Source organism: Oncorhynchus clarkii, chromosome 21 (assembly GCF_045791955.1).
Source record: "Oncorhynchus clarkii lewisi isolate Uvic-CL-2024 chromosome 21, UVic_Ocla_1.0, whole genome shotgun sequence".
NCBI classification, from domain to species: Eukaryota; Metazoa; Chordata; class Actinopteri; order Salmoniformes; family Salmonidae; genus Oncorhynchus; species Oncorhynchus clarkii.
The window spans coordinates 39609326-39626112 of record NC_092167.1 but is presented as its reverse complement, the minus strand read 5'-3'; the positions used below and the strand labels follow the sequence as shown (position 1 = coordinate 39626112).

Sequence of the window (16787 nt, the reverse complement as noted above, 5' to 3'; positions counted from 1 at the left end):
GTAATTAAGTAGTCCATGCCTGGGACCAATTATCGGCAAACCGATTTTGTAAATGGCTTGTTATTTCAGGTTGGCCACAGCTCGGCCAAATGAAAATGAATGAGCAGATTTGAAGGCCTGACCACACTCCCCCGATGCACTTGAGCGTTGGACAATTCTGTCTGCACTCTTCAGTCAACTCCTTTGAGGCCATAACCTTCCACCTTCGGATGTTTGTCCCCGTGGCCCTTGCTTGATGAGGGGGATATCCTGGATGACACCTTTTTTGCAGTGTGTGCTGATCCTAAGCGCTTAGCGTATGGCCCCCTGCGTATTGAGTCCCTTGCTAACTCGATTAGTCCAAAGAGGAGCAGGTGACCTCTCCTCGGGGGGCCCCACTGGATCCTGTTTGGGGCACCATGACCCCTGTGTTCATTAGCGGATTGAGGTCTCACCCCTGCGGAGCGTCTAATCATTACTCTCCATAGGTTGAGCAACTCGCACCACTACTAAATCGTCTCGATGGAAGCAGACTCGCTGTTCCGCCACTGAAGTTTGTTTTTAGGAGATAAGCTGTGTTCCTTTTCACAACTTGTCTCTGTCGTGGGAGTTCACCATTTGGCATACAACCATTTGGACTCTTTGAGCAAAACATAACTTGTAGCCATGTGAAACACAGCTTTTGTCAACACTTGTTGTAAGTATTGTTTCTTGTAGCAAGTTCAAAAAGACCTATAGGAATGACAACCTGAAAGTTGACTTGGAGGCATCTAAAACAAGTATTCTGTGCTATCCCTTCCAGTTGGGAAGACGCTTGACCTTTCAGCATACATACATTGCAATGTAATATTGTGGTATTATACACTTTTGTATTGTAAATGTGTAGTGATGTAATTGTTTAAATCTTGTTTGGACCCCAGGAAGAGTAGCTACTGCCAATGGCGATCCAAATAAGTACAGCACGGTCTGTCATTCAAGACCTCGCAGCTGGGTCTTTCAATTTAAAAAAATTGACATTGTTCACTGTGGCTTGATGGCCTTTTTCAGACACTAGAATCTAGATGTTCTACATAAACGATGCAGCACACAGTTAGTGCACCTATTATGTTTGTTTAAAGGCGACGCTGCTGAGTCATGGATAATGCAGTGTTTCAGCTGAGTCACAGACCAAATGTCGTCGACTTGAAAGGGTCATACTGAAGGCTAGCTTTAAAACGACTTGGGTTTTAAAACTGTTAGCTTTATTATTGTTGAATAAAGCTTGAAATTGAATTTTACCAGCATGTACCTGTTCCATCAGTGGAGGCTACTCCCTCTTCTATTGTTCCTTAGGTAGACGGAGGCCCTGTCTGAGCTAGAAGCTCTCCTTTACTGTATTATGTACCATATGGAGTTTGACAGCATGTTTATGACAGTGTTTTATTCAGCTGCTTTGACCGATCGACTTGACATATTTTTAAAATATATTTTCTCTTGAAAGAGCCTTAGGGTAAAGTCTTGCATAGTTTAAGTGGATAACTATTAGAATACAGTTGGTCTTAAGATGTTAAGTGCATCTGTTAGAACTCAATTGCATGATGATTCTAATCCCAAGTACAATACAGTAAGGGCACGTTAAGTTAATAAACGCTCACCATTCAAAGTGAAGGGGCGCAAATAGGGGAGGGCAGGAGTTTATAGGGAAATCAAAGATTTCATGGGCGGAAGGAGCTGTTGGTGAAGTCGACGCAAGACGTTGTCTTGACGCTTTTATTTTTCCAACCTTTTTCTTTTACGGTTCAGTTCTGTGTCATCCAACTCTGGCTCATTACAACTCCGTCTCTGGGGAAAGGACAAATGCATTGTTCTTTGATTGGCATCTCAGCTTGATCTGCAGAGGGAAAAAGTGAGTGCCTCGGGCTTGCGCAATGAAAAGGCTCTCCCTTCCAAAACTTTGCTGTAATCGTTGGCAACGTTCCTGTTACAGGTCAATGAGTGTATTGTGCACCTCGCTCTTCCATTCGCTCCTTTGCATGTACAGTGACCTTTTCAACTTTGACTAGGGAAACGTAGCCAAGATGGTACCGCAAAGCCGACTCCCCCAGCCTTTCCTGTCTGATGTGACGCACACATAGAGGGTAAGATAGCCAATACATTGGCTTTCTCATTAAATTGATGAGTTCCTTCTAGGGTCACTTGTTTCTAGTATGTTGTAGGAGCACACTGCTTATAATGGTGCTCTACATTGCACAGGTTGCTGTCCAGTTTAGTTGCCACATGAGACATACCATGCAACAGGGATCCTGCATTGAAATACTGATGTCTACTGATTTAGACTTCGAGAGCAAGTACACCATAACGGAAGGCCAAGTACACCATAACGGAAGGCCAAGTACACCATAACGGAAGGCCAAGTACACATAACGGAAGGCCAAGTACACCATAACGGAAGGCCAAGTACACCATAACGGAAGGCCAAGTACACCATAACGGAAGGCCAAGTACACTATAACGGAAGGCCAAGTACACTATAACGGAAGGCCAAGTACACCATAACGGAAGGCCAAGTACACCATAACGGAAGGCCAAGTACATCAAGCGATAGGACGGCCACCTGCTGCTTTTAGCGGTTCGTCGTAATGTGTTGGTGCCGTAATACTTTTTTAGTGGGTGATAAATGAGTTGATGAAATGGTTTCAAAACATTGGGGTTGTGGTGATTTCACAAAGCCTACAGAGTGAGTGGTTTGATTCGAAATGTTAGAAACCCCAACTGCTGCAATACAATAGGCAGGCTGTTCATTGGTTGATTGATCCATAAAATGTAAATTACAGCTTCCAATGGCTCTAGGGGATTTCAAGACTGGTGGATGGATTGTTGAGTTGTGCTGTGTTAAATGATTGGGGAGATCCTGCCTGGGCAATGAGGAGGGAGACACCAGGTGTTTGACGCTAGGTAACCCTCCGAGGAACCACCCTCCAGACGGTCTCACAGGTCCACACACCTGCTTCTTCACTTGCTTCACACCCACACAGGAAAAGGAGCTAGAGGCTAAAAGAAGAGAATTGCTCAACACTATCCTACAGTGTGTCTGGGTGGTGTAGCTCATCTTGTCAACCCAGGTTCTACATAAATAAGGCCAGTTGGTTACTGTGAATGGAATCTTTTGGCCGCATGTAATTGAATCTGACCTGACCGCACAATTAATCATAACCCACAATATTTGCTTAGTGTTATTTAGTTCTGGGGCAGCATGTACCCCAGCGGTGAGGTCGACCCCCGTACCCCAGCGGTGAGGTCGACCTCTGTCTAGCCATCCGAGCAGTCAGTCATTCGGAGCTGGTGTAATGTGAGCAACTGGCTTCCTGTCTGTCACTGCAGTTTGGCTCCTTAGCTTTCTGTTTCTAGGCTACTTCCAGCCAAGACTCTTTAGGGGACGAGTGCTGTTTTGACCATTATGACAATGTTTTTATATTTACATTTTGTCTGGTTTTCTATGGGATTTGGCACATTTGAATGGTTGGCATACACTGGTGGAGAATGCAGTAATTTTTAAAACCCCTGTTTTGTTTATCCTTGTTGGTTGTCCATGTCATGCTGTGCCCTGCCATTTTACTGCCTTTAGTAGACTGTCTGACCTTGACAGTTTGAACTGAGATGACAATGGCAAGCCCCAAATTGTTTATATATATGTATTGAAAGTTCATTATCCAGGTGTTATAAATGCATTATGATTGTAATATTATAAATACAAGTTCAATCTGTACTTCAATGCACATATGGTGTACTAGAGGTCGACTGATTATGATTTTTCAATGTCGATACCGATTCAAAATATATTTTATTTGTAATAATGACAATTACAATACTGAATGAACACTTATTTTAACTTAATATAATACATCAATAATCAATTTAGCCTCAAATAATGAAACATGTTCAATTTGGTTTAAATAATGCAAAAACAAAGTGTTGGAGAAGAAAGTAGAAGTGCAATATGTGCCATGTAAGAAAGCTAACGTTTAAGTTCCTTGCTCAGAACATGAGAACATATGAAAGCTGGTGGTTCCTTTTAACATGAGTCTTCAATATTCCCAGGTAAGAAGTTTTAGGTTGTAGTTAATACAGTATTTATAGGACTATTTCTCTCTCTACCATTTGTATTTCATATACCTTTGACTATTGGATGTTCTTATAGGCACTTTAGTATTGCCAGTGTAACAGTATAGCTTCCGTCCCTCTCCTCACCCCTACCTGGGCTCGAACCAGGAACACACCGACAACAGCCACCCTCGAAGCATCATTAACCATCGCTCCACAAAATCCGTGACCCTTGCAGAGCAAGGGGAACAACTACTCCAAGTCTCCGAGCGAGTGACGTTTGAAATGCTATTAGCGCGCATCCCGCTAACTAGCTAGCCATTTCACATCGGTTACACCAGCCTAGTCTCGGGAGTTAATAGGCTTGAAGTCATAAACAGCTCAATGCTTGAAGCACAGCAAAGAGCTGCTGGCAAAACGCATGACAGTGCTGTTTGAATGAATGCTTACGAGCCTGCTGCTGCCTACCACCGCTCAGTCAGACTGCTCTATCAAATCATAGACTTAATTATGACATAATAACACACAGAAATATGAGCCTTTGGTCATTTAATACGGTCGAATCTGGAAACTGTAATTTCAAAAACAAAACGTTTATTTCAGTGAAATACAAACCGTTCCGTATTTTATCTAACGGGTGGCATCCCTAAGTCTAAATATTGCTGTTTAAATTGCACAACCTTCAATGTTATGTCATAATTACGTAAAATTCTGGCAAATTAGTTCGCAACGAGCCAGGCGGCCCAAACTGTTGCATATACCCTGACTCTGGTAACAATGAACGCAAGAGAAGTGACACAATTTCACCTGGTTAATATTGCCTGCTAACCTGGATTTCTTTTAGCTAAATATGCAGGTTTAAAAATATTTACTTCTGTGTATTGATTTTAAGAAAGGCATTGGTGTTTATAGTTCGGTACATTCGTGCAACGATTGTGCTTTTTTTTTTCCGCAAATGTGCTTTTGTTAAATCTCCCCCCGCTTGGCGAAGTTGGCTTCACACAGTTCGCAACGAGCCAGGCGGCCCACACTGCTGCATATACCCTGACTCTGTTGCAAGAGAAGTGACACAATTTACCTATTTCAAAGAAATTAATGTTAGCAGGCAATATGAACTAAATATGCAGGTTTAAAAAGATATACTTGTGTATTGATTTTAAGAAAAGCATTGATGTTTATGGTTAGGTACACGTTGGAGCAACAAGTCCTTTTTCGCGAATGCACACCGCATCGATTATATGCAACGCAGGACACGCTAGATAAACTAGTAATATCATCAACCATGTGTAGTTAACTAGTGATTATGATTGATTTTTGTTTTTTTATAAGATAAGTTTAATGCTAGCTAGCTAGCAACTTACCTTGGCTTCTTACTGCATTCGCGTAACAGGCAGGCTCCTCGTGGATTGCAATGAGGCAGGTGGTTAGAGCGTTGGACTAGTTAACTGTAAGGTTGCAAGATTGAATCCCCGAGCTGACAAGGTAAAAATCTGTTCTGCCCCTGAACAAGGCAGTTAACCCACGGTTCCTAGGCCGTCATTGAAAATAAGAATGTGTTCTTAACTGACTTGCCTAGTTAAATAAAGGTGCTTTAAAAAAAGAAAAAAATAATCGACCAAATCGGTGTCCAAAAATACAGATTTCCGACTTAACATGAAATCGGCCCTAATTAATCGGCCATTCCGATTTAATCGGTCGACCTCTATAGTGTACATTATAAAACGAGGAAGAAAGACGAGATGGGGAGAGAGGGGTAGGGAAGAGGTAAGAACAGCGACAGACAGCATATGGTTCATGAATTAGTGCTACCCTAATATTCTCTCAGTTCATCACAATTGCGGTGTCTCCTAACCTTCGGGCCAACTGGGAACCCCGTTCCGCTAGCGGAACCCCTCACCAACAGCCAATGAAATTGCAGGGCGCCAAATACAAATTCACAGAAATCTCATAAATCAAATTTCTCAAACATACAAGTATTAGGCACCGTTTTAAAGATAAAATTCTCGTTAATCCAGCCACAGTGTCTGATTTCAAAAATGCTTTACAGCGAAAGCTCCACAAACGATTGTTAGGTCACCACCAACTCACAGAAAAACCCTGCCATTTTTCCAGCCAAAGAGGAGTCACGAAAAGCACAAATGGAGATAAAATGTATCACTAACCTTTGATGATCTTCATCAGATGACACTCATAGGACTTCATGTTACACAATACATGTGTGTTTTTGTTCGGTAAAGTTCATATTTATATCCAAAAATCTTATTTCACATTGGCGCGTTACTTTCAGTAGTTTCAAAACATGCAGTGATATTGCAGAGAGCCACATGAATTCACAGAAATACACATTATACATGTTGATGGAAATTCAAGTGTTATGCATGGAACTTTAGATACACTCCTCCTTAATGCAACCGCTGTGTCAGATTTAAAAAACACTTTACGGAAAAAGCATAATCTGAGAACAGCGCTCCAAACCAACCAGAGAAATATCCGCCATGTTGGGTAGTCAACCTTATTCATAAATAGCATTATAAATATTCACTTACCTTTGAAGATCATCAGAATTTACTCCCAGGAATCGCAGTTCCACAATAAATGCTTATTTTGTTCGATAATGTCCATTTATGTCCAATAGCTTCTTTTGTTAGGGCGATTGCTGAACAAATCCAAAATCGCGTTCAGGTCCAGTCGGACCAAAAGTTATATTACAGGTCAAAGAAATTTGTCAAAATAGAATATATGGATATATAGAATGTATAGAATCAATCTTTAGGCTGTTTTTATCATAAATGTTCAATAATATTCCAATCGGAGAATTCCATTGTCTGGAGAAAAGCAATGGAACGAGAGATACCTCTCATGTGAAAGCGCGTGACTAAGAACGAGGCTGCTGGAAGACCCCTTAATCAAACAGCTCCCATCTGGCCCCCCTTCACAGGAGCAGCCTGAAACAAATTTCTAAAGACGGTTGACATCTAGTGGAAGCATTAAGAAGTGCAAAATATCCCATATCCCACTGTGTATTCGATAGGGGTGAGTTCAAAAACTACAAACCTCAGATTTCCCACTTCCTGTTTGGATTTTTTCTCAGGTTTTTGCCTGCCATATGAGTTCTGTTATACTCAGACATCATTCAAACAGTTTTAGAAACTTCAATGTTTTCTATCCCAATACTAATAATAATATGCATATATTAGCATCAGGAACTGAGTAGGAGGCAGTTCACTCTGGCCACGCTATTCATCCAAAAGTGAAAGTGCTGCCCCCTATCCCAAAGAAGTTGAGCGGCTGAGGTGGCGATGACGGGACTGGCTTCCTCTCTCTCACACCAAAACATACCTGCAGACGAGAGAGAGCATGATTATGCCTTGTTTTTTTTTATTGTAACACGGTTAGTCATCTTAAATCAGGAGGTGAAATGCAAAACTGACCTTGGATCATTAACTCTGGGACAACTACATTGGTCTGTATTTCATTGTAAAGCATCTCTTTAGTAATACTTCCTGTTGACCCGACCAAGTGACATCTCACCTATGATCATGCTGTGCCCTCTGTCAGCCAGTTCAGATGTGGGAGGGGTTCACCAAAACAGCTGATAAAACCTAGAGGATTTAGGGAGAAGGGGGAGAGGGATGAAGTGAAGAGAGACTGAGTGTGGACACCAGGTGAGACCACACACACAAAGTGGCTACATAGTACTTTTTGCTGAAAAACAGACACTTGAGGACAAACAATAGAAGATAATGTCAATAGAAGATACTGTATGTGACGCAGACACCTATCGGAGTGTACCTGAAACACTTAAATATAGAGGGCTATGTGTCTCACCACTGGGTTATTGCAAGGCTAACCCCCAGGGAAATCCTGACTTGGCAGCAACAGATAGACCAGTGAAAATGGCTGTGTTTATGTGGTGTAAATCTGAAAATTAGCAGCTGACATTTTAAGGGTTTTTTAATTAATGCATGTGAGACAGGTTCCATGTACAACAAGATAGGCAGAGATGGAGAAAAATAACAGTTACTTCTGCTTATGGACACTTGCTAGCAATAAAGCTTCCACGGCCTGTTCCTCAGACAGTGAACATCTGGCAATGTCTACATTTTCGACCCCTTGGTCAGCTCGCTCTCTGAAAGTAAAGAAAACATTTTTTTTTTTTTTTATAGATTTGAAAACAATAACTGCGAGATGACCGTTCAATCTAAAGCAGCAGATGTCATTTTCAGGATACGTCAGTACAGCCCAGTGCTGCTTACCAGAGTCCTTCTTCGTAGGTGTCTGCTATGTCGGAAAACAGTTGCTTTCAGAACAATTAGTTTTGATTGACAATAAAAAAGCTTTTGCTCTCGATAAAAAGACACAAATGTACCTCCATAGCATATAACAATTTGCCTGGAATAACCACACCTTCATACAAACGTGCTACTGTATGCAGAATTCTTGACGCACAACCAAAGATGCTGCCATATCCTGCCAGCACGCCCACAAGCAAGCCAGTCAGCAGCAGAATAATGACGCGTGGAAAAGGGAAATTAGATTTGTTGCAAGTTGGGGAGAATAGCTAATAGCTGAACTATAGACTATAGACTGGCTTGCTACTCAATGTAATAAAGTAATGACTTTTCAAATAAGTTACCTTACACGTTATGTTGGCTGACAATTTTGTTAGCTACGCTGTCCTTACGAACCACATACCGGTACATACTGCTGTAATGATATGCTACCTAACGTTAGCAGTTATACCTCAAACTTACCAGTATATTAGCCTATAGTTATCTAACTATCCAATGTTTATTGACTTGATTATTCTTGTCAGTCTTAGCTGAATGGTATAGTCGTTGTGCTTTCTCAATGGACATTTGGGTGCTTTTGTAAATTCACTCTGGCTATCTATAGCGCTGAACACTAGCGCGAGCCCATAGCAAATTAATGGAATCGAATGTTCGCATAGCCTGTTTTGACTGAAGTGATGCTTAGAATTCCATTAAAAATGTATCCCTTTTTATTTTACCATTACAATCTGTTTATCGGGCGAAACTGGGGAAAAAAATACTTGTTTAGAAAGTAAACATCCGCACCTCCTGGTGTCAGCTGTGCTTATGTCTGCGTAATAGAAAAGTAGGGAAAGAAATTAACTTCTGACTATTTCTGGTCTAGCGATCGATAACAAACAAACTCGCTGTCCAGACTTACATAATTACAAAGAGGAGATTCTCTTGATTTTAAAATGGTGCCCATGTAACAGTTTTGCTTCTGTTCTTCCTCACCCCTACCTGGGCTCGAACCAGGGACCCTCTGCACATATAGACAACAGTCACCCTCGACGCATCGTTACCCATCGCTCCCCAAAAGCCATGGCCCTTGCAGAGCGTGGGGAACAACTACTTCAAGGTCTCAGAGCGAGTGACGTCACCGACTTGAAACGCTATAATATTAATCAAATGAATTAAGCCAAATTTCTTAATCAATCCCGTATACTACAAAAACAAATTTAAATTCTCTGGTAATGACCATTCGGAATACCATCAAATGCTTCTCAAAGATGCCCTCTGGTGCACGGTGGCTAGGAAAAACTCCCTAGAAAGGCCAAAACCTAGGAAGAAACCTAGAGAGGAACCAGTCTGAGGGGTGGCCAGTCCTCTTCTGGCTGTGCCGGGTGGAGATTATAACAGAACATGGCCAAGATGTTCAAATGTTCATAAATGACCAGCATGGTCAAATAATAATAATCACAGGCAGAACAGTTGAAACTGGAGCAGCAGCACGGCCAGGTGGACTGGGGACAGCAAGGAGTCATCATGTCAGGTAAGTCCTGAGGCATGGTCCTAGGGCTCAGGTCCTCAGAGAGAGAGAAAGAGAGAGAATTAGAGACCATACTTATGATGCAACTTTTTAAAAGGAGGATCCACTGTATATATTTTTTTTCTTGTGCATTTTGCTATTTGCCTCATGACTCCTGCATGCTTTGCTGACTATGAACTTTCTTGTTTACCCAACCGTGGGACAGACTTTGTTCCCACACTCGGGACTCTGACTCTATTGGTTACAGACTTTTGGCCTCCCATCCTAATCTAACCAGCTCTCGTCGGCTTTGTATTCATGTTACCTGATGAAATTGCTGTACAATATGATCTTGTCGCCATCTAATGCACATTCAAATGTAACAAATCAACACTGCAGAGCTCTCCCTGTCCTCTGCTGTGCCTTGATTGTATTACTGCTGATGATATCTGGAAATGTTCATGTTTACCCTGGCCCATCTACTGTTGCTATCTCCAATTCTGACTTGTGATCTGCTTCACTGATTTCTGCTCTCGTAAAAGCCTGGATTTTCTCCACGTTAAAACTAGAAGCTTATTACCTAAAATGGATCAAATGAACTGTTGGTTCACAGCTCCAATCCAGATGTCTAGTCATTACTGAGACATGGTTAAGGAAGAGCGTTTTGAATACTGATGTTAACCCTTTCTGGTTATAACCTTTTTCGGCAAGACAGATCTTCCAAAGGTGGGAGAGTGGCACTTTACCAAGGATCAACTTCAGTGCTCGGTTGTCTCCACCAAGTCTTTCCCCAAACAATTTGATTTGCTGGTTTTAAGCATTAAACTTTCAAATAGCTCTTTGTTGACTGTTGCTGGCTGCTATCGTCCTCCATCAGCACCGGCCTGTACCCTACCTGCCCTAAGCTCTCTCCTGGCACCTTACACTAAGTCTGAATTTGTCCTGCTAGGTGACCTAAACTGAGACATTCTTAAACCACCTGACCAAGTCCTAAAGCAATGGGACACCCTAAATATTTTTTCTCAGATTATTACCAATCCCACAAGGTATGGCTCAAAAACACCCAGAAAAGACTACTCTCCTCAACGTTATATCCTGATGGGTAATCCTGATGCGTAATAGTCTGTTTCCTGTAATGACCTTAGTGATCACTGTTTTACAGCCTGTGTTCGTAATGGCTGCTCAGTGAAACGTCCTGCCCTGATTTTGTCATAGACACGTGCTAAAAAACTTTAATGAGCAAGCCTTCCTTCATGAACTGACCTCTGTAAAATAGTATAGAATCAGCATGATGAAGATGCTTGGACCTTCTTTTTTGATATTTTCAGTGGTTTTGTTAACAAACATGCCACCATAAAGAAAATGAAAACTAAAAACAGGTTCAGCCCCTGGTTCGACTGTGATCTTGCAGAGTTATTCCACCTCAAGAATTGCATTTTACGAAAGGCTCGGCACACGCATACTCACACGCGCATACTGACTGGCTCTCGTTCAGGCAAATGAGAAATAAGTGCACTCAGGCTATCCGTTACTTTTAGGAGCAGTTCTCTTTCTGTGGGTCTAACCCCAAGAAGTTCTGGAAAACCCTTAAAGACCTGGAGAATAAACCCTCACAGCTGCCCATGTCCCTTAATATTGATGTGATTGTCACTTACAATAAGCACATGGCTGAGCTCTTTAATCACAACTTCATTAAGTCAGGATTCCTATTTGACTCAGCCTTGCGTGTCCAACATTTCCTCATCTCCAACCCCTTCTAATGCAATTAGCCCCGATTCTTCTCTTTTCCCCCTGCCCCTCTACAAAGTTTCTCCTTGCAGGCGGTCACTGAGTCCGAGGTGCTAAAGGAGCTCCTTAAACTTTAACCCTAAAAAACATCTGGGTTTAGGCTCTTAAGGTTGCTGCCCCTATCATCACCAAGACTATCTCTGACTGTTTTTAACCTGTCTCTCCTCTTTGGGGAGGTTCCCATTGCTTGGAAGGCAGCCATGGATCATCCTTTATTTTTAAGGGGAGATCAAGCTGATCCTAACTGTTATAGGCTTATTTTTTATTTTTGCCCAGTTTATCAAATGTGTTGAAAAAATAATCAACTGACTGGTTTTCTTGATGTCTATAGTATTCTCTCTGGTATGCAATCTGGTTTCCGCTCAGGTTATGGATGTGCCACTGCAACCTTAATTGTCCTCAATGATGTCACCATTGCCCTTGATTCGAAGCAATGTTGTGCTGCTATTTTTATTAACTTGGCCAAAGCTTTTGAGACGGTAGACCATTCCATTCTTGTGGGCAGGCTAAGGAGTATTGATGTCTCTGTCTCTTTGGCCTGGTTTGATAACTATCGCTCTCAACGAGTGCAGTGTATGAAGTAAGAACATCTGTTGTCTCGGCCACTGCCAGTCAACAAGGGCGTACCCCAACGCTTGATCCTAGTCCCCCCTCTCTTGTCAATTTACTTCAACATTGCTCAGGCAGTAGGAATCCATTTATATGCAGATGATAGTCTTATATTCAGCTGGTCCCTCTCCAGATGATTAAACTCTACAAAAAATATTTCCTAGTGTCCAACAAGCTTTCTCTACCCTTAACCTTGTTCTGAACACCTCCAAAACAAAGGTCATGTGGTTTGGTAAGAAGAATGTCCCTCTCCCCACAGGTGTGATTTACTACCTCTGAGGGTTTAGAGCTTGAGGTAGTCACCTCATACAAGTACTTGCGAGTATGGCTAGACGGTGCACTGTCCTTCTCTCAGCACATATCAAAGCTGCAGGCTAAAGTTAAATCTAGACTTGGTTTCCTCTATTATAATCGCTCCAGCTGCCAAACTAACCCTGATTCAGATGACCATCCTACCCATGCTAGATTACAGAGACGTAACTTATAGATTGGCAGGTATGGTTGCTCTCGAGCGGTTAGATGTTCTTTACCATTCGGCCATCAGATTTGCCACCAATGATCCTTATAGGACACATCACCGCACTCTATACTCCTCTGTAAACTGGTCATCTCTATATACACGTCGCACTGGTTGATGCTTATTTATAAAAACCCTCTTAGGCTTCACTCCCCCTTATCTGAGAGATCTACTGCATCCCTCATCCTCCACTTACAGCACCCGTTCTGCCAGTCACATTCTGTTAAAGGTCCCCAAAGCGCACACATCCCTGGGTCGCTCCTCTTTTCAGTTCGCTACAGCTAGCGACTGGAACGAGCTGTAACAAACACTCAATCTGGACAGTTTGATCTCAAAGACTCAATCATCGACACACTCTTACTGACAGTGGCTGCTTTGCGGGATTTATCATTATCTCAACCTTCTTGCCCTTTGCTGTTGTCTGTGCCCAATAATGTTTGTACCATGTTGTCACCATGTTGTTGTGTTGCTACCATGCTGTGTTGCTACCTTGCTGTGTTGTCTTCGGTCTCTCTTTATGTAGTGTTGTCTCGTCGTGTTGTGTGTGTTGTCCTATATTATTATTATTATTTTTTTTTAAATGTCCCAGCCCTGTCCCCGCAGGAGGCCTTTTGGTAGGCTGGACATTGTAAATAAGAATTTGTTCTTAACTGACTAGCCTAGTTAAATAAAATAGTGTACTTACCCCTCCAAATGAGATGAAATGGGCAATGGAGCCCATTGGACATTTACTTAGTGCTTTATCATTCTGTACTGGCTATGGTTATGCTGCTCATACTAATCCGTAAAGACTAACAAAAGCTAAAAATGTAAATTAAGTTAGTAAGGCAGCTGAAAGGCGAATTGAAGAGAAACTACTATCAGTAAATACACATTGACTGCACATGCAGACTAGCTGGCAGTCTTGCTGCAATGTCCCCTGAGACCCCCTCAAACAGGTGTCTGAGGGGGTCACCTGACCTGAAGCGCAGGTTGTTAGTTCCCATCAGGCTGATCAGGACAAAGTGTGTCGTGGTGTGCTGCTGGGTGGATCCAAGTCTTTGGGATGTGTATTTGTATCTAATATAAGTCCAGGGTTTCTGGTATCGACGTTGCGTCAGATTATTGGCGGAAATTGTCTTCATGTTTTATAATGAGATCCCATGAGAGAGCGCTGCATTTCATGTAGTGTCTTGGCACTGGCAGTGTTGAGTTATATTCAAGTGCTGTTGGCTGGCAGCAACAGATTCCAATTCCCATTAGTGCCAATGTCTTGCACACACACACACACACACACACACACACACACACACAAAGGGCTTTCTGTTTGTAATCTTAAGGTAGCCTTGATGAATATGCATGGTAAAATACCTATTGTATTAGAGCCATGCTAGCAAATGAACTGCTACCTTGAGTCTTGGTGCTGTTGTCACATTCACATTACCTTTTTTTTTATTAAAGGAGAGGGGAGAATCACTCCCTTTCTTATTCAAGGTTTATTGACAGACGCATTAGAAACAGTGGAAGTTCGGTGAGAAGCACACGGGGACACACGGCTCCCCAGATATTTTCTATATCCTTGAGGGACTCTGTGCACACACTGGCATTTGTTGCATAGGACACGTCACACCTTTACAAGTGACGCCTGCGTTGAGTGAGAAGCTGATTTTTCTCCCCTTCGTTTCAGTGTGTAAGGATCCACCCTATAAAGTGGAGGAGTCTGGATACGCAGGCTTCATCTTGCCCATTGAAGTTTACTTCAGAAATAAGGTACATTTTTAACAAGGTTTCGACGCGTATTTGCTTACTAACGATCCCAAGCTGTGAACATGCGGCGTAACCAGATTTATGTGCCATTGGTGACCATGATCATCCCACATTGGTAGTTTTTAAATAATCTATGTTGAGCATTTGAAAAATGTCACACATTTTAATGTGGTCAGTGCCGATGTTGATCTTTATGAATTCCATATGGGTAACAACTTTGCCTTTTGTATGAATGTTTACCAGTTTGGACTTTATTCCGCAACTGACTTCTCTCCTTTCTTTTGTTCCTACGGATGTCCCACTGCTCTTCTCAGGAAGAACCTAAGAAAGTGCGCTTCGACTACGACCTGTTCCTACACCTGGACGGCCACCCGCCTGTCAATCACCTGCGCTGCGAGAAGCTCACCTTCAACAACCCCACGGAGGAGTTCCGCAGGAAGCTGCTCAAAGCCGGCGGGGTACGACAAGACTGGAGGGGGGGGGGGGGGGTGGACACACACACATCTCAATAGCAGGTGTTTGTCCTGTTAGCCTTAAGCATGGGTAGCCATACTGGATATACAGGCTTGCTCCATCCCTGCTTGAACACCTGATTGAGGTAATCATCAGGACCCGGGCTGGAGCAAAGCCATGAACATCCAGTATGGCCATCCATGCTTAACGCTATTGAGCTAAACGCCACCTGGAAAGGTAAACGATTTAAATGTCAATTCAGAAGTTGAATGGAACTTAGACCAATGAGTAGCTCTTTTAAAAAACAACCTTGACCTTGCTGGCAACTAGGTATCATCCATGTCGGTCACACATCAGACCTGCCATTGGCAGGAAACTGGGCTTATCAGGTCAGCCGTTGGCAGGCAAACCACTCTGTCATGTTTTATGACTGGAATGAAATACTTTTTTGTTCATACACACGTTTATTCTTTCTTCCCTGTGCCCTCCAGAAAGCCTTGTGTGCCCACATAGGAATGTCCATTTTGGAATAGATTTCTTATTTCAGTGGACAATATCTTCAGGAATTTATGGACTTTACAAGATCAGGGGTGTGTGTTTATTTTTAGCAGGCCCTCCTGCCATGCTCATTCCAGTAACACACCAATGCTTTATGGCTGTGCACACAACACCGTGCACCTTAACGTAGATTGGATGCCTTTTCAGAGGAAATTAATAAGATTGGCAACAGATGTATACTGAATGTGATGTGGTTTAATTGAGAGACTGGTTTGTCAGTCACATTTCTTCAGCCCACTGGATGTTTTGAGGCCTTCTCCAATACAACTGATTGCTGTGTGTATACTGAAATGCTTTTTGTGTGTCCACAGCAACGGGATCCTAGCAAAAGAAGTTTGGAAGACTCTAAAGTAAGACTTATGTGAACTAGTGTTCTCTTCAAATTGAAACATGTACTTATTAGGAATGTGTTGATATTGTAGCTTCCCCAATGCTATGACTCTCTCACTATGGCAATATAGACTTCTAAGCGTGACCCACAGTCAAATTTGGGACCTGTGTCCAATACGCACAGTTGGATGAGCATCTATTATTTCTGAGACTTTCCGCATGTTGTTGACCCAGTGTTTCCTCTGCCATTGTAAAGGCGGAACCCACCCCCGTGCCTTGCTCTATGTTCCCCCTCTTCTATTGGAGAAAGGGTAATGGAAAGACCGGAAGGTGGGGAAAGTTGTATGAAAGGAAATGCTTACTAAGTTGTTTTGGTGCTGACTCACAGCAGCTCATTTCAACAGCAGGGCACTGGAGCTTCTGAGAAACAGGCTGCGTGTTCTCAGTGGCGTTTTAACCCTTTGTTAACCTCTTGCTGCTAGGCAAGACATGAAACGTGAATTCTTCCCTCGGCTGCTATGTTGAAGTGACACCACAAACAAATGCACCCTCAAATTTAGACCCACAGTGAAGCAGCTGTGTTGTCTTTTCTTCGCGTGCTCACTGTCATTCCATGCAAAGCAATGACTGTCTGTGAGGGATTCCAGGAATAACGTGCAGTGTTAAGTGCTCGAATGTTAAGTTTGCTGCTCTTGGCATCGACAAGACCACTACGATAATACGTGAGCCTTGCTTAAGTTTTTGTCCAAACAAAAGCGGTTTTAAGTTTCACACAGAATCCACTATTATAAGCAGGAATTAAGAAACTGTCCAATTGATGCAGTACTTTCAATTCAAATAGATTTATAAAGCTCTTCACTCCCAGACTGAGCGCACAATAAGATACAAAACTCAGTTTTGCACATGCTGATCAGGACAATATAATTCTGTTCATGTCTTTTTTTAT

General features: G+C 42.4%; 1 protein-coding gene across 1 annotated transcript in view; it reads left to right on the top strand.

Moving 5' to 3' along the window:
* The window catches only part of LOC139379459 (protein AF-9-like), a 60484-nt gene that overhangs the window by 20238 nt on the left and 23459 nt on the right, over positions 1-16787 (top strand). Inside the window, exons 3-5 of the mRNA XM_071122269.1 lie at positions 14421-14503; positions 14815-14958; positions 15823-15861. Of these exons, the coding sequence (XP_070978370.1) occupies positions 14421-14503; positions 14815-14958; positions 15823-15861 (266 nt within the window). The remainder of the gene's footprint in view (positions 1-14420; positions 14504-14814; positions 14959-15822; positions 15862-16787) is intronic.